The sequence below is a fragment of the Myotis nattereri genome (genome assembly GCF_964212035.1).
Source record: "Myotis nattereri genome assembly, chromosome: 2".
NCBI classification, from domain to species: domain Eukaryota; kingdom Metazoa; phylum Chordata; class Mammalia; order Chiroptera; family Vespertilionidae; genus Myotis; species Myotis nattereri.
In genome coordinates this window covers 187,964,208-187,990,863 of record NC_138076.1, presented here as the reverse complement: position 1 = coordinate 187,990,863, position 26,656 = coordinate 187,964,208, and the positions used below count along the sequence as shown (strand labels likewise).

The 26,656-nt window shown below is 39.3% G+C and overlaps 1 protein-coding gene across 1 annotated transcript in view; it reads right to left on the bottom strand.

The window, feature by feature from the left end:
• The window catches only part of SLC15A5 (solute carrier family 15 member 5), a gene marked incomplete at both ends in the record, with an annotated part of 76,627 nt that extends 53,911 nt beyond the window's left edge, over positions 1–22,716 (bottom strand). The window contains 3 exons of the mRNA XM_081080797.1: positions 6,848–7,017; positions 19,351–19,573; positions 22,356–22,716. Of these exons, the coding sequence (XP_080936923.1) occupies positions 6,848–7,017; positions 19,351–19,573; positions 22,356–22,716 (754 nt within the window). The remainder of the gene's footprint in view (positions 1–6,847; positions 7,018–19,350; positions 19,574–22,355) is intronic.
• Between the last annotated feature and the right edge of the window lie 3,940 nt (positions 22,717–26,656).

Below are 26,656 nucleotides of genomic sequence, written 5' to 3'. Positions count from 1 at the left end.
TTTCAAATATGAGATTGAAAAGCAAATGGGTGGATACTAAATAGTTGTTTAGAAATTTTGAATCTATACCTTATATACATATATAGCATGCACACACACACAAACACAGAGAATTATTTGATAATTATATATTCCAGCAAATGTCAGAGTGGTCTTTCAATAAAAGCTCACACTTTAATTTTTCTCTTTTTTGTGATTTGGGGCTGACAGAGAGGATCTCTCAGACACCTTTTGGCATGTTGAACCCATTTCACAGACTACCAGAACGGCGTGTTCTGCTTAGCTGTGACCCACAGGCCACGGAGCTCTGAGAGACAGGGTCAGAGGCTTCTGTGGATGCTGTTTTCTATGCTTCATGCTTTAGTATGTGGTGCAATAAAATGAGCATAATATATAGCAAAGTAAGGCCTGGGCTTTGGTTCCATTTTAGCCATTTTGTGAGGCCTTGGGTAAGTCATTTAATAAATTATGCATCTGTCCTTACACTCAGTTTAAGAATAACAAGCACTGATTGAGCATTTACCATATTCCAAGCATGTAAGACATAGGATTTTCTAATTATATTCATAAATAGGTCCTTTCAGTATAATGTGATATGATAAAGATATGTAGGTGCTACAGTAGCAGAGGCAAATTATATAAAGTCTCCTCTGTAAAAAGATAGACAGTGCTCTTCCTACCTACCTCAGAGGTATATAGTGAAAATGAAGTGACACTGGTGAAGGCACTTAATTTTTAAAAATACAACTCATTGCCTTGTGGTATTGTGTAGATTAGTAGAGACAGTGGTAGTAAAGTACTACCAAAAGTAAAATACGTTTAATTAAGGTCATTGTTAAACAAGATAGATGAATAGATCAAGGAAGGGAACAGAATAGAAACTCCAGAAATGTAAATGGCAGTATATAGTGAAGGTGACATCTCAAATGAGTGGGGAAAGTAGAGATCTTTTTTTAGAAAATCAGGTTGATAATTTGATAGTCATATGGAAAAAAGATAAATTCACTTAAAACCTATTCTAATATAATTTCCAAATGCGTCAGAGTTGTAGAGTAAAAAAATAATATGAGCACCAAAAGAAAATATGAATGAATTCCTTTATCATCTGGGAGTGAAGAAAAATTTTCAGCATGGTTCAAACTCTAGAAGCAATGAAGGAGAAGATTGATAAATCATATATATATATATATATATATATATATATATACACACACACAGCCTAGGCAACCCTTAGGACTGAATGACCAGAATGACTGGTCGACCAGTTGCTATGACATGCACTGACCACCAGAGGGCAGACACTCAATGCAGGAGCTGCCCCCTGTGGTCAGTGTGCTCCCACAGCCAATCTCCCACGGCCAGCCAACTTCCCACGGTCCCTCCCCTCTGCCGGTTGGCCCCCCATAGGTCCAGATCAGGGAGGCTGGCTGCCTAACCTCTTGGGGTCCCTCCCTCCCCATTGGCCAGCCCCCCAATAGGCCTCCATCGCCAACCAGGCCAAGGGACCCCACCAGTGCACAAATTTGTGCACCGGGCCTCTAGTTTAATGATAAACGTTAATGCCCCTCAAAAACAAAGCAAATAAACCTAATAAGTTTTTCTATGGATGATAATAGAAGAAGCAAAGTTAAAAGATTTATGACAAATGGAATATAATATTTGCAACTATTATAATACACAGGGGTTAACATCTTCAATATATAAAAATTTTCTAAAAATTAAATGAAAAATTCCACCACCCCATAGGAAAAATGCACTAGATATATGAATAGGTAGTTTAGTGAGAAAAATTCAAATTACTCTACAGCAATGAAAAGATGTTCAACTTTTCTCATAATAAGAGAGATGTCAACTATTTAATAAGGGAAAACTAGAAGAAGATAGAGATGGTATTTCAGTGAAATACCATTTCCCACCCTCAAATTGGCAAAAATGAAAAGTGACAGTGTACTATGTTGGAAAGACTTGGGAAACAGGCGTTCTCATACATTTTTTTGGTGAAAACATACAGCATGGTATAACCACTTTAGAAGGAAATTTGGCAATATACAGCAGAGCCATCTATGGGTTTACTTTTTGATTTAGCAATCCTACTTGTAGGAATCTATCCTAAAGACATATGGGGAAACATGCAAAGGGAGGTGTAGTTCAAGTTATTCATTACAACCTACTTAGCAGCAAAAGTAGAGAAACAGCCCAAATGTGTATCAATATAAGAGTGGTAAAATAGGCAATGGTTTACCACACAGTGGAATACTATGAAGCAATACAAAGGAATGGGGAATATTTTTATATATGGTTATGAAACAACCCCTAGATTATATTAAATGAAAAATGCAGGCGAGAAAAAGTGGGAATAATCTGCTACTGCTTATATAAGAAGGAGGAAATATATATACATAGAGACACACACACATATAACATTTTAGTATTTTCTTTCATTAAAAAAGGAATGATAATCCTTTAAAAATACATAAATTGACACCTAACGAAATAGGAGAGAATATAGGAATATATAGACCTTGTCTTGAACATAAATTTTACATAATTACAAACAAAATTAAAATAAAACCATCTAAAAGTATAAAGAAAAATGGAACAAATGCACTTAATTGTATATAAAGTTAGTGATTTAATAAGATAGAAAGGAACTATACCAAATGACTTTGAAACATAATCATTTTAGTGAACATTCTTAGGGGTTATACCATAAAGAAATAAAACCTGCAAGAAAAATCTTGAAACTCTTTTCAAACAATCATGTTGCTGGTGGTAGTGTTAGTCTAAGACTATTGAATGTGTCTTTTAAGATAAAGCAAATGTGCGAATATATTGCTGTTATTGAGAACTGGGATTTGGGGCATGGGAAGAAGTAGAAAAAGTTCTAAGTTTGATAAAGTTAGGTAAAAATCCCATAGCACTGGTTTTGACTAGGGCATTAGTATAATCCAAATGGTTATTCTCTTAGAAAGAAAGGGAAAAAAGAACATTTCTTTTTTTCTAGCTTTGTGCACTGAAAGACCTAGAAACTGATAGACTAAGCAGCAATGAGAGTCCCTATTGCCAAGACTGTAGTCTCTAGATTGCATTATACGGGAAGAGAAAACACAGGTTTTGTTTTGTTTTGTTTTGTTTTTTTTTGAGAAAGAGTAGATTTAAAGTTCAGGGAAGGAAATGATGACTCTCTTCTTCAAAAGCCTGACCCTGCGCTCTCTCCCTCTCTCCCTCTCTCCCTCTCTCCCTCTCTCCCTCTCTCCCTCTCTCCCTCTCTCCCTCTCTCTACCTCTCTCCCTCTCTCCCTCTCTCCTGCGTGTGACCCTTCAATCCACAGGCCAACGCTCTATCCACTGAGCCAAACCAATCTGCGCTCTTCTCTTCTCTTTTTTTTTTAGGGAATAAGGCAGAGAGTTTTGAATCCGTACCAAAAGGAGGGAAAAACAACTCTACTTGGACACAGAGCAGTCCAGGTCAGACCCCAGAGGCTTGAAATAGTGTACAGGTTCGGGAATTGTGATGTGTTCCAAGGATGGAAGTATTGGTTTTGGGTGAAGATCTATATTATTGGAATAGGGAAAAGTTCACTCTTACACCTTTTTTTTTTCCTGGTAGATTCAACTAAGACCACTTGTTGAGGTTAAAGCACTCACATTTGCCTCTTGTTGATCACTGAGAGAGAAAGAATTCTACAGGGCCCCTGCAGTTAAATTGTGAAATCCCTACATGAGGAGAGAGAAAAGGAGAATATGTCATTTTTTTTCCATGTCTGTAATATTCAGAAATATTCCCCTGAGAAAATTGGGGAGAAGAGACAGGGAATAAGGTTATGTGTGCCTAGCTCCTGATAAGCCTTCTCAAACTCTGAAAGAGTAACAGGATAAGTCCCTGTGGACTAAAAGGCATCTCTGGTCAGCCTCGGTCTAGAAGAATGTCTTGGCTTAATAGTCCCTTTCCAGAGAGCAGGTTGCCTAACTTAGTGAAGAAGTTGCACCATGTGTATGTTTTCCATCCCATTTCTCTGACCTCATCCTCTTAGATTTCTTCTCTGCAAAGCCAATTTAACGGTTGTATCTCCGACTCAGGCTCAAAAACCTCTCAAATGAGTTGTCACACCTGTATACTACTCTCACCTCACCCTAGCATAACCATGTGTACATGTTTATCTAGATTAAAAGATGGTGAGAACATCAAGAGAGAATATTGGGAGAGCTATGGGTATATTGATTACTTATTATCTCATCCTAATCTCTAATTTATTATTGCAGTTCTTCCAGAGCAGTCCAAATAAGACCCCAGAGGCTTGAAATAGTGTACAAGTTGGGGAATTATGATGTGTTCTAACCATAAAGTGAAAGAAAGGATGAAAGGAGATGAGGTTGGAGAAAGGGGTCCTAGGCTGTCCTCACATGGAAGTCATTACAAAGCCTCTCTTTCCCACACTCCATCTTCACTCTCTTTCTCCCTTTCACCAGGTTCATCTATTTGCTTTAAAATAACCTCTCAATTGAAAATTGAAAACAATTCAGGACTTAGTCAGGATTTTCACCTTTATCCTGAGAACAATAGGAAACCATTTGGCAGACTTAATTAAATGAGTGGTCAGAGCAGGTTTTCTTTTTAAGTTTATTCTCGTTGCTGCATTGAGAATGGTCTGAGAAGGAATGGACAAGAAAGATTTGGACAGAGCAGTCAGGTGGTGATAGGTAAGAGAGAGCATGGTGAACTGAAGTGGTGGTAGCAATAAGATAGAAGGAGTATTGGACAGGTGTGGAAAGTATTTCTAAGGTAGAATTGATAGGTCTTGCTGATGGGTTGAATGATCTTTTCCCCTCTCTGCATCCACCCCCTTGGGCATTTAACTTTGAAGTGTCCTCTGCCTCTGTCTATGGACTTGACCATGTGCCTGGCTTTGGGTAATAGAATGAAGCAGAAGTGCAAGTATGGTGCTTCTAAGTCTACAATATGAGAGGCCTTGCTCTTTCTTGTGTTTCTGTCATCTCCATGAGGACACTCCTGAGGTAGCCTATTGGCATGGAACAGATATGTGGCAGAGACTTGAAGTGCCCAGTCAGCCCAGTTGAAACTCGTTTTCAGTGGTCGACAAACTCATTAGTCAACAGAGCCAAATATCAACAGTACAACGATTGAAATTTCTTTTGAGAGCCAAATTTTTTAAACTTAAACTATATAGGTAGGTACATTGTTATTAACTTAATTAGGGTACTCCTAAGGCTTAGGAGGAGCCACACTCAAGGAGCCAAAGAGCCACATGTGGCTCGCGAGCCGCAGTTTGCCAACCATTGCGCTATCTTACACAAGGAAGCAAGGGAGCAGTCAAAGACCACAGAGGCTTGCCTTGGCCAGTGTGGGCTCAGTTCATGCATGGAGAGGTTGCAACTTAAATTCCTATTCGGTGCACATGCCCGGGTTGTGGGCTTGATCCCAGTAGGGGGCGTGCAGGAGGCAGCTGATTGATGTTTTTCTCTCTGTCTTCCTCTCCCTCTCTCTCTCTCAAGTCAATAAAAATATATTTAAAAAAACACACAGAGGTTTTTCTGAAGGACTCAGGCACCCACAAGAAGAGGACCTCACTGCCTAACTATGGAACAATTTGAGCATCAATAATTGTAGTAGATTGAAACACATTAAAATTTTTATGTTCATGAATGAACAATAATCTATTTTTTAAAAAGGCAACTAATAGGTTACCTTTGGAACATTTTGAAGCTCAACTCATGAACTTGAAAATCTAAAAATAGAAGGAAAGAAATAGATGTCTCTTTTTCTTATATAAACTGTATATCTGTATAAATAAGTAGTTGTTGAAACATTATTTCAGGTAATAAAAGCAAAAGAAATATAAAATAGCACCACTTTGCAACTCCCATTGGAGTGGTTAATTTGGGCAAAAATCATCAATAGGTACTGGTCCTGAAAACACAGAGATAATCAGACATTCTGCCTCTTGATTGGAGTTCATAACACCATCTATGAAGGAATTTTGCCAAAAGAAATATCTGAATCTGATTAACTGTCTAGGTCTATCAGATAACTTATGGGAAATGAGGAGGAGAAAAACCTGTTGAATGTAATCAGCAAAATCTAGACTAAGGGAAACACTGTATTAAATGTTCAGATTCTTAAACAATTTTTTTTGAAAAGACAGAGGCAAAGGTGTGGTTTGGTTGGTTGTACTAGTATGTAGTCCCATGCATTGGGGGATATATGTGGTTAAAGAGACGTGTCTACCATTTAGGCTACCTGAGCCTTATTTGCATTTGATTTGAATAAAGTCTAAAACAAAAAAAAAAAACAATTTGAAAAATGGGAACAATTAAAGTCACTTTACAGTGACCAGGCATTTCATGTTATTAATAAATGCTCAATTTTAATAAATAAATATTCTAAAAATTTTTATTGTGTGTGATAATGACATTTTGATTATTTTTAAAAGTAACATACATAATATGTATGTTATATACACACATACACAAGTTAAATTCTATAATATTTAGTTTTTGCCTCAAAATTGCCAGGAGGGATGAGAAAAAAGTGAGTAAAGATAAGTTGGTAATTACTGAAGCTCAAAACTGAATAGATGGGGCTCATAAATTATTTTTTTCTACTTTTGTTTATGTTTAAAACATTCCATTAAAACTATTTAACAAGGGAAAACTAAAAGAAGATAGAGATTATTGATATCGTTGCAGATTCCGTTGCTCCCAAGTGTAATATCTAGTGGAATCTACAAATTCTATTGAAAGAGAAGTTACAGGGAATCAAGGAGGAAGGAGATATGTCAAGAAAACCATAAAAACCAGAAAGTTAATATAAAATGTGATTTACTTACATTTTTCTGGCTGATAAATCAGGTTACAATGCATCATATGAAGAGTTATCAGAGCCATAAGTGTAGACATAAAAGGAATAAGTAAAACCAGGACCCAAGCCCCTGAGTGCTGAATGTAAGATATTCCCAGAAAGACAACAGTCACATTTAGGTTCATGATCCAATAAAACCTGAGGTACACAGACAGACAAAAATAAAAACACCATTGAGTTACTTCAGATAGCAACTGCTTATTTTAATGCTTTTATATAAATATAAGCTATAAAATTGTGGCATGCTAGCTCAAGTACATTTTACAAATATTATTGGATTTCTAAATAAGTTTATAGTTATCAGCTGTCTTAGAGTTTCATTATCTTTGTTTCATTTCTATTTAGAAGATGTGTAGAAAGTATATTCTCTTTTATCTAATTAGAAGTTGACAGGTATTTTCTGTATAGGGCCTGACATGAATAGATTAGGCTTTGCGGGTCATATGGTCTTCGCAGCAGCTTCTCAACTGTGTTGTGGAGCTAAAGAAGCCATAGACACCTTCATACACCCAATGAACCTGGAAAGTTACATGGTTAAAGAGTTGAATCTCTATTCCTGGGAAAACTCAGGAATCTTCAGGTTATGTGCGTATCCTGCATTAAATCAAAGAAATGCATGTCATTGAATAAAACTTTTAGTGTCTCCTCCTTGTGAATAGGATTTGTAAGTTTGGGGAAATAATCTCTATCTCTCAACCATTCCTTGGGTCTAAATCCTGCCCTTAGAATCTCATTGCAGAGGGGTCCTTAATATTAACTTAAAAAATTATTAAGGTAAAATTAAATATAATAAAATTTACCCACTTATATATATAGTTTTATGAGCTATTATAAACGTTTTAGTTGTCCAAACACTAATATACCTAAGTTTTAGAGCACTTACATTTACATTATCAGTAAAATTTAAAGGACTTGCCTGATTAGACCCAGACCACTGAGATACCAAGATTATCTCACCTTTGATGACCTCAAAAGTAACTGAGTAGAGCTTAATTTCATTGCAAAATCCCTTCACTTTGCCAACCTATATAATAAAAGCCTAATATGCTAAGTGTCCGGTCATCTGTTCAACCAATCAAAGCGTACTATGCTAATGATATGCTTAGGCTGCTAAACCGCTTGCTATGACGTGCACTGACCACCAGGGGACAAACACTCTGACTGGTAGGTTAGCTTGCTGCTGGGGTCCAGCCAATTGGGACTGAGCGAGATGGGCCGGACATGCCCTGGAGCCCTCCCATGGTCCCTCCCCACCAGGGGGAAGATGCAGTTTGCTGAGCAGTAAGAAGCAGGAAGCAGGTGGGCTGTAAGGAGAGAGGGATCCTGGACTGCTAGAGGGATGTCTGACTGCTGGCTTAGGTCTGATCACCGGCAGGTGGACATCCCCCGAGGGGTCCCCGACTGTGAGGGTGCATTGGCCAGGCTGAGGGATCCCCCTACCCCCAGGGCATGAATTTCATGTCCTGGGCCTCTAATATAACATAAAATAATCATTGGGTGTTATCTGGTCATTGTCATATTATATTGGGTGGAGTCAGATTACAAGTTATTTCCCCATTCAGAGGGATGGGTCTGTCAAAAGTGTGACCCATTGGGAATCATCCTATGGAATTTCCTATACATCTAATTGAAGGAGAGAGGAAATGAGGATGCCAAACTAGGTTGTTAATTAATTAAAGACCAGACTCCTTATCCTATCTCATTTCTCTAACTGGCTGAGGATGGAAGCTTGGCTCCCTGCTGTGCCCAGTTGGCACTACCCAGGAGAATGAATTGGAGCACTGCCAATTTCTGCTGGACAGGGAATAGAAGACCAGTTCCTCTCAAAGCCTCACTAACAACCCCAGGCTGGGAATCAGAGTGCCCTGCTTCTGTTCGTGTGTGTGTGTGTGTGTGTGTGTGTGTGTGTGTGTGTGTGTGTGAGAGAGAGAGAGAGAGAGAGAGAGAGAGAGAAGTATCAGATTCCTGTTTTCTGCTGATACTATGGGGGCCAGCAGAGGTGAGGGGGCAGTTTTTCCATAGTCCTCAGATGAAGTAGGGCAAGTATTGCCAACAAGATTTTCTTTCCTTCCTTTATTAGTAGTTTCATGGTTTTAGATCTTATGTAAGACCAATAAAAGACTTTTAATTAATTTTTCAGTAGGGTGTTATGGGTAATTTTTTTGGTATCCTATCTAATAAAGAGGTAATATGCAAATTGACCATCACATAAGATGGCCACCCCCATGTGGTCAAAGATGGCTGCCAGAAGATGGCCTGCAAGGGAAGGCAGTTGCAGGGGGACCAGGCCTGCAGGGGAGGGCAGTTGGGGGGGACTAGGCCAGCAGGGGAGGGCAGTTAGGGGCAATTGGGCCAGCAAGGAAGCAGTTAGGCATTGTTCAGGCAGGCAGGGGAGTGGTTAGGGGGTGATCAGACTGGCAGGAAGAAGCATTTAGGGGCAATCAGGCAGGCAGGCAGGCAGGCAAGCGGTTGGGAGCCAGCAGTCCCAGATTATGAGAGGGATGTCCCACTGCTGGTTTAGGCCCGATCCTACAGGGACATCCCTCGAAGAGTCCCAGATTGGAGAGGGTGCAGGCTGGGCTGAGGGACACACCTCCCCCCGTGCACAAATTTCATGCACTGGGCCTCTAATATGATATATAACTATCCCAATACAATTTATTGAAAAGATGATCTTTTCCCATTGAAGTTTTTGGCACCTTTGTTGAAAATCAATTGACCACATAAATATGATGCTTTGTCCTGATTCTCAATTCTGTTCCACTAATCTATCCTTATGCCAATATCATATTGTCTTCATTACTGTTTTCTACTTATTTGTTTTTTAAAAATGACTTTATTGATATAACTGATATACAATAGACTGCATGTGTTTAAAGTGTACAGTTTGATAAGTTTTGAAATGTATGCACCCATGAAATGATCACCACATTCAAGAGAATGAACATATCCATCATTCCCCAAAGTTTCCTTATATTCCTTTGTAATCCTTCCCTTTTGCCACTCCCTCCCTATGTCCATGAACTACTGATCTTTTTTTTCTGTTGCTACAGATTTGTTTTCAATTGATAGATTTTTTTTTTTTGTAAGTGGAATGATCAAATAGGTATTCTGTATCTGGATTCTTTCACTTGGCATAATTATTTGGAAATTCTTCTATGTTGTTATGTTTATCAGTAGTTGATTCCTTTTTATTCCCAAGGAGTATTCCTTTATATAAACATACCACATTTTATTTACCCACTTATCTGTTGATAGACACTTTCCTGGCCTTATGGCTAATTACAAATAATGATGTTTTGAACATTCATGTACAAGTGTCTGTATAGACATGGATTGTCATTTCTCTTGGGTAACATATAAGAGTGAAATAGCAGGGTGATATGCTAGATATATATTTAACATTTAAAATATTTCCAAATGATTTTTAAGTAGCTGTAACATATTTATATTACCACCACCAATATATCAGAGTTCTAATACCTCTGTATCTTGGGCAACACTTGGTATGGTCAATTTTTATTTTAGTTATTTTAATAGATGTGTGGTTTTATTTTGCATTTCCCTAATAACTGGTGATATTGAGATTCTTTTTATGTGCTAATTGGCCATCTGTATATCTTCTTTGGTAAAGTTTCCATTCAAATAATTTGTCCATTTTAAAAAATGGGTTATTTTCTTATTATTGAGTTTTAAGTGTTCTTTATGTAACCTAGATATGTCCTTTATCAAACATGTGTTTTACACATTTTCTTCCGGCCTATATTTTGTCTTTTTATTTTCTTAACAGTGTCTTTGAAGAGGACAAATTCTTAATTTTAATGAAGTCAAATTATCTTTTTTTTTCTCTTACAGATCATACGTTTGGTTTTGCATCTAGGAAATCCTTGCTTAACTCAAGGCCCCTCTTCTTCAGAGAAGAAATCTGAGCATTGGAGATGACTCATCCCAATTCTCACAGCTGCATTGTTTGCAGAGCCGTGAGTAGAAGCCACCTCTTCTGTGCAGTCTCTAAGGAGAGGCTACCTGGGCTGGGTGTCTCTCTTATACTTCTTTCCAGGTCTTTCAAGTTATAGATTTTGTAACACCACCATTTCCTCATTAATCCAGGGTTTAACATTCGAATTACCTTTCACTCATGCCTCTTAACATGTTTTATATAGCATTAATTATAAATATTGTCCTTTCTCTTTGGAGTGGTTGTCAGTAGACGTGAGTTTGAATTACAGCTCTGATAATCACATTATCTGTGATCTGAGTCTCTCTAGAATTCTGGGTCTTTCTCTTTAAAACATAGGGATTATACCTTATGCACAGAATTTTTGTAAAGATTGAAGAATACAGACAGTAGCTGTATAAGTACCAAGCAAATGTAGTTGCTGTTCATTTTCTCCAATCTTGATTTCAGGAACAAAAAAGAGCAGTGAAATTAGAGCATAGTGACAGGAACAGAGAGTTCGAAGAGAAGGCAAAACGTCCTGACTGGTTTGGCTCAGTGGATGGAGCGTCGGCCTGCGGACTGAGGGGTCCCAGGTTCGGTTCCGGTCAGGGGCATGTGCCTTGGTTGTAGGCACGTCCCCGGTGGGGGTGTGCAAGGGGCAGCTGATCGATGTTTCTAACTCTCTATCCCTCTCCTTTACTCTCTGTAAAAAATCAATAAAATATATTTAAAAAAAGAAAAGAAGACGAAGCAGTTAACTGGGTCCACATCTTTTAGGCCCTTGAAGTTTGTGGTAAGGTGTTTGGATTTTATTTCTAGTGCATTGGGGAGCCATTTGAAGGCAATTAAACAGGGGGCTGAAACGATCTGATTTTAGATGAAAAGAAAAAAGGATTATTGTGTCAGCTCTCTGAATTGCAGATAGGGCTTGGTAAGGAGACCAATTGTAGCTATTGTAATCATCTGGATGAGAGCTGAGTGTGAACTGGACCAGAGTAGTAGCAAAGGAAAGGGAGAGTAGATAGATATTTGATATTGATTTGGAAGGATGTGTCCAATTAGGCTAGTCTCCTCCCTATCCTATAAACATGCCTGCTCATTTCCATCCCTGTGACTTTTCATGTTCTTTGGCTTGCCCTGTCTCACTTTCAAAGTCCCATATCAAATGTCTTTTTCTTCATTCATTTTTCTTGTGAATATTCTACTTTTTCTTTTCTCTGAAGTTCTAAAGCAAACATGCACTGTCCATTTTTCACTTTTGTCAGTTTTGTGTTCTCACTTCTAGATCAGCAAGCTCCCTGACAGCAACACCTTATTCTTTATATCCATGTCTCCATGGGACCTAGCACAGCTCTAGTTCCACAATAAATGGATAATGAATAGCTAATTGATAATAACATGGCATCTCTGATAAAAATTCAAACAAATGACAACATTCACAAATCCAAATCTTTAATAATTGATCTATGAAAGTAATTACATATCAAACATGGCCATGCTGAGGAAACTGACTTGCTGTAATTCACTAATAAAAACATCACAATGTGGGTGAGGTATGAAGTGAGAATTTTCTAGGACAACTGGATAGAGTCCCTAGGCTCAGCCTCGGGTCATCCTTTCATGCTGTTGCAAGCTGCACATTCGAGTTGTGGCTGAAGCAACAGAGAAAAGCTGGAGCTGAAAGCAATGCTATATTTCTTTCAATCTTTAGGAAATTCTTTTTCTGAAAATGTTAAGTATTGCTGAGAAAACCTAAGAGGACACTGTGTGGCTCTTCAGCACGCCACATGGCGAGGTCAGCTGAATGGTCCTAAGAGGGTCAAGGAAAATTACAATTATTGCAAGACTTAAATCTTGTGAAAGGCAGTCAGAAACCAAAGAATTATGGGCTGAATATCTATGTATAGAAAGAGATTTCACATAAAGTACTAAATGTGTTTGAACAAATGCCACCCAACCTATTTGACTGTGTAATTTTCTGAAAGAATTACACAGTACAGGCATGTTTTATATATGTCTTTGTTGATCCATGAACAGGACAAGCCATAGATAATTAAGGCTGAAATTGTATATATATCAATTGTAAAAAAATAAAAGAAATAAAAATCCACAGTCTTCAAACTCACCATTAAGGCTCCTTTCATCTCATAGTTCACTAGCAAATTGAACATATAAAGCACCTTTCACACAGAAAGCCAGAGAGCAAAGCACTAAAGCAAAACAAATACCAGTGATTAAGGAAAATTGAAAGCAGCAGTAAAAATATGTTTCTTTAGTCTACTTTTAAATACAGACTGGGAGCTGCAAATAACTCGGAGTATATATAAGTGGTAATTTTTTTTGTCTTCATGATTTTGTGGTGTTGAATACAAATAAGGAAAAAAAATATTGTTAATGTAAAAGTAGCAAAAATATTTTGAGATTATTTATTTTAAATATTTACCTGAATTGTTTAGTAATAATTTTAAAACTCACTCAATTGTTCTTAGGCTGAATAATTTTGACGTGCTTTAGACTGAGTTTAAGTGATTTTAGGAGAAATGGTTTAAAATGTTCTTTCCTAACCTGAGAATTATCAAACATTTAGATCATTAGAGCATTAGTGGACAATGTAAAGAGTTCAGAGTGAATATTTTATTCTGTGCATTGAACAGTATTTAGATAATTCACCAGGGGATTTACAGCTATTCAAAGGGATAAAGTTGAACTGTTTAGAAGAGTCAGTGAAACACTTGGGTGCTGATTTCATGGTGAATGGCTGTTGTCAATCATTGCTTCTTTTAGCATAACCATTGGCCCACTGAAATGTTTCACAGAATACTCTGGCAGCCATGAATTTGGAGAAAGAAGGATAAAATAGAAGTTGTACAGTTCTCACTTTTTATCTATAAATTATTTCAACAATACTGTTAAAGAAATGGCAGTTTATTACAGGAAAATCATTGATTTTGGTGAATTCACAGCAAGGTTAAAGTAAAATATATATTTCTAGTTAAGAAATTTGAGGGGATGCTACATTCTCTTCTTCCCGCTCTCACTGCCTCTCTCACTCTTTTAATGCTCTCATTCTCTTTCTCTCTCTCTTTTTAAATTCTTGCATTATTACTTATATTATTTTCTTTAAAATTTTTTTAAATTAAATTTATTGGGGTGACATTGATTCACAAAACCATACAGGTTTCAAGTGTACAACTCAAAACATCATCTGCACACTGCATTGTGCCCCTATAGCCCCAAGCAAAGCCTCTTTCCCCATTTTGCCCCCTTTCCCACCTCCACTTTATCGTCCCACTCCCTTTCCCTCTGGCTAAAACCACACTATTGTCTGTACCCATGGGCTATGCATATATGATTTTTTGCTTAATCACATTACCTTCTTTCATCCAGCCCCACAACCCTCTTCCTCTCTGATAGCTGTCAGTCTGTTCCATGTATCCATGACTCTGGTTCTATTTTTTTCATTAGATTCCACATTTAAGTAAGATCATATGGTATTTGTCTTTCTCAGTCTGGTTAATTTCACTTAGCATAATAATCTCCAGGTCCATCCATGCTGTTGCAACAGCTGATTTCCCCCCCCCCTTCTTTTTAAACAGCTGAATAGTAGTCCATTGTGTAAATGTACCACAGCTTTTTTATACACTCATCTTCCAATGGGCACTTGCACTGTTTCCAGATCTTGGCTATTGTAAATAATGTTACAGTGCACATAGGATAGGATGCCAACATACTCATGTTAACAGTTGTTTATGTATATCATTTTCTCATTTCTGAGTTCAAGACCTTTGAACCACCTCATGTTTACTGATGAACATAAGTCTCTACTCACACATCTACCAAACTTAAAAAAAACTACCAAGCAGAGCTTAACAAAAGCAGGAGGCAGCAAGAGCAATAAGAAATATAAGGAATTGTCATTCTCTCCAACCCCCCTCCCCCAATATTCTTTGGTTTCCACAGTTAACTACTGGAGAGAAATTCTGGGTGTATTTCCTGAAAGCTTACAGTGTTGGTAGAGATAAAGAAGGAGGTGCCTTTGGTTATTAGGGTGAGTGAAGCATTTGTTAAACTTGGCTAGAGCCCATGCTAATAGAATTTTGGAAGGTCTAGTGATTTTTTTTAAAGCTATTTATAAGTTACTCCTCATTATGCAACTCAGAGGATATTTTGAGTATTAATGAGTCTGCAGGATTATTCCATGGACTGCTTTGATTTTGTTGGCTGAAGTGTACTTTATAAATAATAACTTACTATTGCAGAATGTATGCAGATTCACATTTTGTGTTTTTTTCTCTCTCAAGGATTATGTAGAATTTCTCAATCAGGCAGATTTTGAAATGTGAAAAATAACTATGAATTATCAAAATTTACAAAGAAGTCTGGCAAATATTAGGTATGTTCAATCATACCTAATGCTTCCTGTTCCATGCTTCTATGTTTCTGGGTATAGAAGGTGGAGGTGGGTGGGAAGGGATCAACCAAAGAACTTGTATGTATATATGCATAACCCATGGACATAGACAAAAAAGCCTGGGGCAGGGGACGGGGGCCAGCTAGAAGGGGCCAATGAGCGGGGGTGGGGGGGAGGTGACATGTATAATACTTTCAACAATAAAGATTTAATTAAAAAATGATGGTCAGGAACAGACTTAATTATCCACCTTCTTTTGCTTCTAGAAAAGATTCTGCCAAACAAAATAAAAACAGACTCATAGACACAGAGAACAAACTGACAGCTGTCAGAGGGGAGGGAGTTGGGGGCTGGGTAAAAAAGGTGCCGGGATTAAGCAGCAAACAAACAAACAGACCGTCACAGACAGATAACAGTATAGTGATTACCAGAGGGAAAGGGGGTGGGAGGAAGTAAAGGAGGGATAAATGGTGGTGGACGGAGACTTGGCTTGGGGCAGTGAACACACAATACAACATACAGATGATGTATCATGGAATTGTACACCTGAAACCTATATAATTTTATTAACCAACGTCACCCCAATAGGTTCAATTAAAAAAAAAAGGAAAGATTCTGCGCAAGTGTATTTACCTAGATGATCTCCGTGTGGTGACTTGTAATTGTACACCTCAGATTTTGGAAAATGCTGAAAGAGCCAAGTTCTGCTCTGGATAATGGTGCAAGGATGTTGGCAGATCATTATGCTTCTTGATTTTATGGAGGTTCGTTTCATTCTTTCAATGAGGTACACAGTTGAGGAAGATCTAGTACCAGATGGTAATGTTGGCTGGGAGTGGTTTTACTCACCTACATTTGGCAGCTCTACTTGGAAGTGGTGCTTTCAACGCCTGAAACTTCCAGTCTGCACCATTTAACATGAACATTGGGAAGCTTTAGGTGGTGCAGATACAATAACACATCTCATTAAAGGTCTTGTAACTATGAACATCTGACATCTGTGCTGAAAACAGAACTGGATGAGGCCTTCAAGTAGTTATAGATTCCAGTGGTATGTTGTTTTTTAAAGACACTACTGATATTCATTATATTAACCAGACTATTAATTTCTGGAGGCATTTTTCACTTGGAGAAATAGATTATAAGTGAACGGGCTGCCCATTTGAAAGATAGTCTCCTCTTAAATGGGTTCCCTCTTTTCCAGAATTTAAACAATGATTTTAGCCGATGACTTAGTTGTCATTTAGTAATAACAGTAATAGCTATCCTGACTTGAATACTATATTGTGCTAGGATACTTTACTAGTATATATAAGCTGTAAATATATAAATGGCCCTCCAAGGTATTTCCATTTTGTGGATGAGAGACCTGGGTCTCTGAGAGGTTAAGGAACTTGCTGAAAACCATGAGAACTCCAAAGTGACAGAGCCAGGATCATGCCAGCTGTGTGGCTGCCCAGTGGGGGTCTCTGTCAGTCTTGTCACCAGTCCCTGCAGTGTGTACAGGAATAGTTAACATTCATTTCTATAAACTGCAACAAGCAGCTGTTGCTAAAAATTTCTTTAGTTAGTGTTTAAACTGAAAAAAAATTTTTTTTAAAAGCAACCAGATTTAGCCTTTAAGGAGCTTATTATTCAAATAATTCTTTTACATAGTAATGAATAACACCCTGATTCTTTATACACATTTTTAGGTGCTTTAACTTAGGTTTTAAAAATACCTAATGGCTCTTCTTGTTAGAGATTTTAATGAAATTAGGAAATAACAGGTAACCAAATCAAAGTGCGTTCATCCTAAATTTGGCCCGCTCCTCACAGCTGCAGAAATTCATTTTTACCCAATTCCCCATCCCCCTTTGCAAAGTCCTAAAGCACAAACCCATTGGGAGTCCCCTCCACCTCCCAGAGGAAATATTTCATTCATATAATGTCTCCTTTGTAATCCACACGGAGAAATGTCATTTTGATTAAACACAACTCAATGACTAAGACCACAGCACAATATATTCTCCAGAGCTATCTTCCAGAACAACCGATTGCTCACCAGTCTTCATCCTCTAGAGTCTTATTTAATCAAAATGATGTTGCTAATTAAGGATTAAACTTATGAATAGAATAACAATAAAATATTTTTCTTTCTCCTTTGGGCAGGTCAAGGAGGCAGAATTTTCTATAAAGAAGTGAAGAGTTCCTTCCACCTTGGGTGAAACTTCATCATTCTATGACATTTGGACTTAATCCAAAATAGGCCTGAGTGCTTTGTAATATTAATATAATTGGGGGGGGGGGGAGAGAGAGAGAGAGAGAGGGAGAGAGAGAGAGAGAGAACAAGAGAGAGAGAGAACAAGAGAGAGAGAGAGAGATACTAACTGCCTTGGATAACTACATGTACCTAGCTAACATTTTTTTTCATTTAATGATTTTAATATAAATTTTCTGAAAACATTTTGTCTGATGCTCTTTGGGCATTGCTTTATCTATTGCTAACATTATTCATTGTTAACGTTGGAAAGTCACACTGTTTTAGAAAAATGTAGGCAACCCATATCACAGAAAAGTGTGAACAAAAGATGTAATGTATCTCAGATCTGTTTGACATCCACTGATGAATAATAAAAAACACAACAAAATTCTCTGAAATGCTCTACCTTAAGATAAAATTTCCATTTTTTTGAATTCATAATTGATAATAGAAATTGGTTCCTCAAAACCACATAAAACTGTATAAGAACTCATCAGAAGAGGCCAAGACTCACAGAAACGTGGTTTGGTTGTCAAGGAATACAAACTCTTTCAGATGATGGGGGCAATGTGGATGCAAAGCAGAGATACTGGTTGATGTTTTAAAAAATTATACAAGCCCTGGCCGGTGTAGCTCAGTTGGTTGGGTATCCTCCTGTGCGCCAAAAGGTTGCTGGGATCCCCGATAGGGGTGTGCAGGAGGCAACCAATTGATGTTTCTCATCCCTCATCCATGTTTCTCTCTCCCAGTCCCTTTCTCTCATAAATAAATAAATAAATAAATAAATAAATAAATAAATAAATAAATAAATATTGTGCAGTGCTTCTATCCTTTTCATATTCTCTCTGTTTTGCCCTCTGAATGTATAATCCCTGCTAAATTAGTCCAATCCAATGTAATAACTCATAATAATAGCTACTGCTTATTGATCACCTACTATGTGCCAGGTTCTCTGCCGGCAGTATATACATTATTACCTCTAATAAAAGCCAAGAAGAGGCATTATTATATCTCTTTAAGAATGATTACACTGAAGCTTGTAAAGAATAAATTTCTTGATCGAGGTCAGGCAGTTGTATCAAACAGAGGTGAGACTTCCCTCCAGGCCTGCTTTGAATGTGCTCCAAAGCCACATTCTCTGCACTATGCCAAGCCATTTCACACTTGCCCACTTGGAGGGTAAATGTGTCAATGTGTTTTCAGAAGGTGCTGGGACGTTGTGTTGCTCTGTACCCGACTCATATGTTCCTGTCATTAGTGCCTAAATCATTGTCAGGGGCATGGTCATATTGTAAATCCCCTATCCGTGGTCGGCGAACTGCGGCTCGCGAGCCACATGCGGCTCTTTGGCCCCTTGAGTGTGGCTCTTCCTAAGCCTTAGGAGTACCCTATTTAAGTTAATAACAATGTACCTACCTATATAGTTTAAGTTTAAAAAATTTGGCTCTCAAAAGAAATTCCAATCGTTGTACTGTTGATATTTGGCTCTGTTGACTAATGAGTTTGCCGACCACTGCGCCTAGCCCTGTGATCGGCAAACCACGGCTCGTGAGCCACATGCGTCTCTTTGGCCCCTTGACTGTGGCTCTTCCACAAAATACCACGTGCGGGCGTGCACGTACAGTGTGACTGAAACTTCGTGGCCCATGCGCAGAAGTCGGTATTTTGTGGAAGAGCCACACTCAAGGGGCCAAAGAGCCGCATGTGGCTCGCGAGCCGCCGTTTGCCGAGCCTCGGTTTGCTGACCACATGCTAGCCCAATCAATGATGAAGACGGGGCTACTGCCCTCAGAAGGGCACCAGAAAGCAAACAACGAGAAATCCCAAAAGAGAGAGGAATGCCATAACCTTGTTTCTCTTCCAACCGGTGCTACCTACCAGTTACAAAAAGACACTCGTTTCTGTGATCCAGGCTCCTGGAGGCTGTAAGCGCCCAGTGGACAAACGATGGCTCTTACTCCTCCCGAGCCGAGGCAGAGGGCCAGCAGAGCTACGTAAAACAGCCTGCTCTGCTCCTGTCTTGGTATGCTGTTGGTCATATGGTGACCACCTACATAGAAATCTTCCAAAGGAAAGGCAACCACAGACAACAAAGCAGTGCCTGCGGACGGGGAAAAGGAGAATAAATATGTCATAAACCAATTGAATCACCAAATCACATCACAAGTAAGGTTTTTCCCCTGAAAGTAGCATCATCATGTGATTGTCTTATTAAAATATCTGTTAACCATTTTGGAGAGAGCAGGATTTTTCTAAATGTGAACATGTCCTTCAATATGTATTTTAAGTAGTCTAGAGTCCTCCTTTTCCCCCCTTAAACTTGAACTATTGTTTTTCTCAGAATGTATAAGCAAATCATGCCCATTTTAACAAAATAAAGTAATTCAGAAATACATCCTGTAAGAAATTAAAGATGCCTGTAATCTCATCCCCAGGAAGAAAAACACCGTTAACAAGGTTTATTTGTTCTTAATCAATAGAGTGATAAAAAAAAAAAAAGTGGTATCTCAGACATCTCAGAAGTCTGCTAAGTAAAGCATTTTAAGAATAACAGTGTAGTTAGAGGAGAGCATAGCCTCTTTTCCTTTTCTGCTTCTCTTTCTCCTTTTAATGCCCTTCTTTCTCTCATTCCTCACGTGGGGGGGCGGGGGGTGGGGGTGGTAGCCTCACTGCTGCAGAGAGGTGAGAAGTAATGTTGTGAAGTAAGAGAAAGCTGCCTTTCTGAGCTCAGGTTTTAGCGATTCAGACAGAAGACACAGTTTTAACAGAACCTCTGATACTCAGTGACGGGTTGGAAATTGATGGCAGCGGTGAGGGGAGGGGGGGACACAAACAGAGCACTTACATGCAGATCTGTGTAACCATGGACACAAGCATGAGGGTGGTGAAGGCCCTGGGCCGGGGCCGGGGCCGGGGCCAGGCTAGAAGGGGTCCATGGGGGGAAAAGAGGGCATATGTAATACTTTCAACAAAAGATTTAATTTTTATAAAAGGAAATGATTTTTCGTAAAAAGAATGGTCATGGAGTTTGATTTAAGTGTTTTGTTTGCCAAATTACAAAGCTAGAAGTTCGGTCCTAGTCTGATGATGTGCACAGGAATTTAGACTAATAGAAATGACCATGTTCAGTAATAACCATGTTAAGTAGTTACCAAGTGCTCCTGCTACGGCCTGTTACCAGGTTAAGAGCAAATCATTCAGGCCCTTGCTCAACAGCTCCTTATCAGAAAACATTCCCCGATACAGAACAGCAACCCTGTGACTGTCCAGTCCATCCTGTCCCCTTACTTGGCATGTTTTTCATCATGACACTCATTAACCCCTGTCATGGTATAAGTTTACTTGTTTTCTCACCCCCTGCACCAGAAAGTCAACTTGGGCTTTCTTCTCTGTTGCATTTGCAGATTCTAGAACAGTGCCTGGGTCAGAGTATTGATGTCAGTGAGAAATGTCCATTGAATGTTGAATGAATATTTGCCATGCAGTGGCTTAGTTTTGATTTCACAGACCGAAGCAGTAAAGAAGCTTACATGTTGGTATCACACTCTAACCCATTCGGCGAGTGATCCTTTACCACCTGCCTGAAATTGTGTGATATGTTCCATGTCTGAGAACCCATCCCTTCCTCATTCATCTCACCCACTGTGCCCCAAATCTGCATTTCTGCTGCACTTCTCTGTATTGGTGAACAGCATACATGTTTTAAGTTCCTCAGCTCAGAAACTTGGAGCTGATTTGTATTCCTCCATCATATTTATGTCATAATTTAGTTGCCTAGTTTTTAAGTGTTTTTTTTTTTTTTCACATTCTCTCCTGAATTAACACGTCTCCATTTCCTAGACCAGTGGTTCTCAACCTTCCTAATGCCGTGACCTTTAATACAGTTCCTCATGTTGTGGTGACCCCCAATTTCATTGTTACAAATTGAACATAATTAAAGCATAGTGATTAATCACAAAACAATATGTAATTATATATGTGTTTTCCGATTGTCTTAGGCGACCCCTGTGAAAGGGTAGTTCGACCCCCAAAGGGGTCGCGACCCACAGGTTGAGAACCACTGTCCTAGACCATCATCCTGAGATTTCTGGTCTCCCTCTATCTCCCTATTTAACCTCTCCCTGTGGTTGCCCCTCCGGTTTATTGAAGAAAAGCATTTCCCAAATGTTTTCATCATATCATCAGTGAGTCTTTGTTGTCTAGAAGGACAACTTGAACTTTTCAGCCTAAAATTCTGTTTATCAACTTGCTCTCTAGACCTCAAACAATCTTGATATTTCCCAAACATTTCTCACAATCACCTTACTCTCAAACTTTAGATATATTTATTTCTCTCTATGTAAAGAGGCACAGGGTAGTGTTTGAATTCATTCATTTTTTTTAGCATACAGCCATATTTCATGATATAGAAAAGACATCTTCATACGCAATCTTAACTACTATGTGACTAATTGAAAGACCACCACTTGATGAAAACATTTCTCAATTACTCTACATGGACTTGAAAAATCTTTATAGCATTTTATCTTAGTTGTGGAGTAAATGAACTACATGCTTCACATAGCATTGGTCATGAATTTGGATTTGGGATAGGACAGAGGAAAGGAGGCATTCTAAGGAGTACAAAAGACCAACAGGTAAAGAGCTAATTACTATAAGACATAATCAGTGCAACGATATAGGTATCAAAGCATCCTCCAACACACACACACTTACTAGTATCCCTCAAATAATAAGGAAGATGAAATAAATTGAAACAACATTCTTACTTCACTGATCGCATTTGACCCTAAGAGCAAGGCAGAAATAACATAAACTATAAATTCTAATGACAACCCATGCAATTAAATTGCAAAACAATCCAGTCAGAAGAGGACACTTACCTAGAAAATGTAGACATAAGCAAACATATGCCAGTCTGTTTCTTCCCAGACAGACATCAGCAAACCACCCCGCAGACACAGGGCTAAGGATCGAAGCTCCAATAAAACACAAGTTCAGAATGGCTGCCTGGTGACTATGGTGGCCAAGCTTGACCGTGCAGAAAGGGATCATATTGCAGACGACTTCGAAGAAAGTGAACCTCTCGCACAGCTCCACCAGGAGCCAACAGATTCCAACCCGAGCTTTCCCCACACAGTGTGATGAAGAGGGGTAACCAATCGGTCTTATATTTCTCTCCTTCTCAATGCTGTCATTTAAAAGTGCTTTCTCCTCAGTTATTTCAAAGTCTACAACAGACATGACTACCCTCCTTGAATAGGACTAATGTTAGTGGCTTGAACTTGGAGATATTTTACCTCTACCTCTCTAATGAAAATATAAATAAGATCTTGGCTTTGAATTTCACAGCTCCATGCTAAGGTTTCACAGGATTTTTTTGCACACTAATGTTCATTTTGATGACCCAGGCACATAGGAGAGGAGACATGAGTATCTGATGTTCATGGTGGCCCCAAAGCAAATGTGTTTGCTGAATTACTCAGAGGCTAAATTAGGCTCTTCTTCCCAAAATATATCGAATTACCTGAATCTGGTTGCGTATGTGTGGGAAACTTACCTGCCTCACACTGATAAAGGTTTAAATACCGAAGCAGAAGAAGCTGTTTTTTTTTTCTTCCAGGAGAATTTGAGCACTAGATCAAGAAATAATTTGAGTCTAATAATTTCTGATACTTTAATTAAACAAGCCAGAACAGTACCAAGAGATAAAGCGCGCAAGGAAATCTGTTTTGAGGGGAGCAGGATACCTTATCGTTATTCCATTTCTTGTTATTTTTGGTTGGGATTCTGATAAAGCTAATTAGGTAACAAAAGTGCTAGTACATCTAGGTAACAAGCAGAGTTTGCAAGAAAGTAATTTAAATGCACGAATGAAAGGAGAAAAATATTACACGAAATCCCTCTTCCTTTAAGTTGACCCCATGCTTGTAGAGCAGCCTCGCGGAGGAAATGAGAATCAAAAGGCGCTATTTGACTCCTTATTACTAGTGAGCAGCAGGGGGGCAGCAACCATCCCATACACGCTTTGGGGAATATTGGATGTGGGATCACCCTGACCCTCCAGCTGGGTGAATGGATGTTAGCATTCTATTTTGGAAAGCAGGAGGGCACCAATTAAGCTAAAAAAGCAGCGGTAAAAGAGAACACTTTTAACATTCAGGGGTTTAGCTGCAAGGACATACAAAGACAAGGCAATGCAACGATTGGGTCAAAGTCATAATCATTCAGCACATAGGGAGTGAGGTGGAAATGTTATTTTCACGTGGGAGTCAAAAGCAAAAGACTGATAAGGGCTTTTGACCCTGATTCTTATCTTTTGACCTGAGAGATTGGGAGCAAAACACTTTGTTTTGACCCCTGCTAATAGTCTCATTGTAATGGTAGCTATTTTCATCTGCTCAGCATCGCTTCCCCTTCTTCGGCAACAATGCCCTCTTTTTCCTTTGTGTAGAGTGATAATGCAATTTATTATCCAAACTTGGACACTTTTGTGAGTAAAAGTGAGACTATTTATAGTTATTCCTGAAAAACAGTTATAAATTGGGACTGTCTAGGGCAAATCCCAACATGTGGTCATCCTACCTTCGGGCTGGTTTCCATCTATTGCATGAGATCCCGAATGACTGTTAATCGGGGCATCTCTTTACCTCTAGCCAAGGAGATGGGCACATGGTTAAAGCAATCCTTTCACTTTTTCTCCCCAGGAATTTTAATCATGAGCGGAGCACTTAATACCGGCCCTGGTGGAAGCTGAGTCATTAGATGGCAGCACCCAAAAAGGAATTGCCCCTGAAGCTCTGGGGCTGAATGCAGAGCTGCTGTGGTTCTTGTGCTGCTGTGGTTCTTACGCTCCAAGAGGCAGGATTCATTTTTCCTTATGTAAAGGACTCAATTTCCAATCAACTTGGATTTGATTAAGTTAGCCACGTTTGGTTTCTGCGGCTTACAAGGAACCTTAAGTGATAGTTTATGTTGCCCCAGATGCAAGAGACAGTTTTCCTGCGGCCTCTGGCTGTGTTTAGCTAGCAGCTGACAAGGGATTCCTGGAATGTTACAGTATTTTTTCACAATCTAGGCTGTGCTGCCCCTCCCAGGGCCCAGTGACGGTTGTGTGTGAATTCTTTGGCTCCTCTGTGTATCCTTGCCCAAGAACAGGCCACAGGTGGTGGGAACCTGTGGTTTTGGGGTGGTCGAGTTAGGGAGAGTAACAGCATTTGCGGAGTAGAGTGGAAGCGATAGGGAAACACCAGTTTCTTATTGGTTTTTCTCAATACCAAGCTCAGAGTGAGCTTAAAGGACAAATAGCAACTCCGCTTGAGAGCACTTGGCAGCATCTTGAATGTCATCATCTTTACCAGCAAGCTTGAGACCTTGAGTGGGGACTTAGCATCCTTCAGTTTTATGCAACTCTCCCCACCCCAGGCTTATTTTCTGTTCCTCTCCTTCCTCCCCTGAACCGCCTGAATAAAGTGATGTTTTTCTTCCATTTTAGAAGCAATGTATGTACATAAGATACAATTTGGAAAATATCTAAAGATAGATATAAAAGGGAAAAAAAAACAGTGAATGGTTTGGGAGCTTTTATTTTTATTTATTTATTTATTTATTTATTTATTTATTTATTTATTTTGTGTGTTAATCCTCACCCAAGGATATTTTCCTATTGATTTTAGAAAGAGTTGAAAGGAGGGATGGAAGTGGGAGAGAAAGAGAGAGAGAGAGAGAGAGAGAGAGAGAGAGAGAGAGAGAGAGAGACATCGATGTGAGAGAGAAACATCGATTGGTTTGCCTCCTGCACGTGCCACAACATGGGCCGGTAATCGAACCTGCAACCAAGTACATACCCTTGACTGGGAATCAAACCAGAGACCCTTGGTAGTCTGGCCAATGCTGTAACCACTGAACAACACCGGCCAGGGCTTGGAGCATTTGTTTTCATGTTTTTCCCTTTTTTTCTTAATAGGTTTTAAAATATATAACTTTATACAATTGCTATATAATACATTTTCCACTCCTTTTGTAGGTAATGTTGTTAGCACTTTAACATGCCATTATGAACTCTTTGTGAACATGAATTTTTATGGTTGCATTAATGGATACATCATTCACTTAACTATTCTTCCACTTTTGGTAGCATTTGTCCCAGATCAGTTATAAGCAATCTTTCTTTAACTTTGACCATGAACCCACATTTCAAAGAAAAAGCACCTTTATCAACAATACTGGAATGAACATATGTACATAAAGCTACTCCCATGCCCACACATGTTTACTGGGTTAAAGTGTGGGAAGGGTTTTAGGTGTCTTAAAACATAATGTCGGGGGAGAGAAAATGGCGGAGGTTTAGACAGACGTGTCGGTGCCTTGTCCCGGAGCAGATAAGGGCGGGCAGCTGAAACGGGTAGCATACAGCCCGAATAAGCAGAGGAGATTCAGCTGAGACAGTCTGCAGCCAGGAAAGACAGAGAAATCCTAGATAAAGGGAATGGTTAGAGGCTGAGGCTGAAACCTCTCCAGGTGCGCCGGCACAGCCGCGGAGACCATGCCATCTTGGGTGACTGTCGCCGGCATCCAGAGACCAGCTACTAACCCGGCAACAACGGCTCTCAAGCAGCGCGACTACGTGAACTCAGAGGAACTCGGCTTCTCCCCACAGAAAGATCCAAGCAACAGCGGCCTCCTGATCTCCACACGCTCTGTCTGAGGAACAGCTGCTGTGGGTGAAGCCTCCCTCCACCAGCCAGAAGAGCCACAACAGCTGTGAACAGCACCCATCAGAAGACCCGCTAACAACAGAGGAGCAGCTGCTACCACAACCGCCCAAGGAGCAACCACAGCCCGAGGAGCCACTGCCACCTAGGGAGCAGCCACTGAACGACTCAATATCTATATACGTCAGTGAGATCAAACATGGGTAGACAAAGAAATCCCCAAAGGAAAGAAAAGGAGGACTCACCAGAAAAGCAGCTAAGTGATACAGAGGCATACAACATGACAGAAAAAGAATTCAGAATAAGGGTCCTAGAGTGCATACACCGGATGGAGGAAAAAATCGACAACTTATCCAAGAAGCAAGAAGAAACAGATGAAAAAATCGACAACTTAACTAAGACCCAAGAAGAAATGAAGTGCGATATAGCTGCAATAAAGAACACCATTGAAAGTATCAACAGTAGACTAG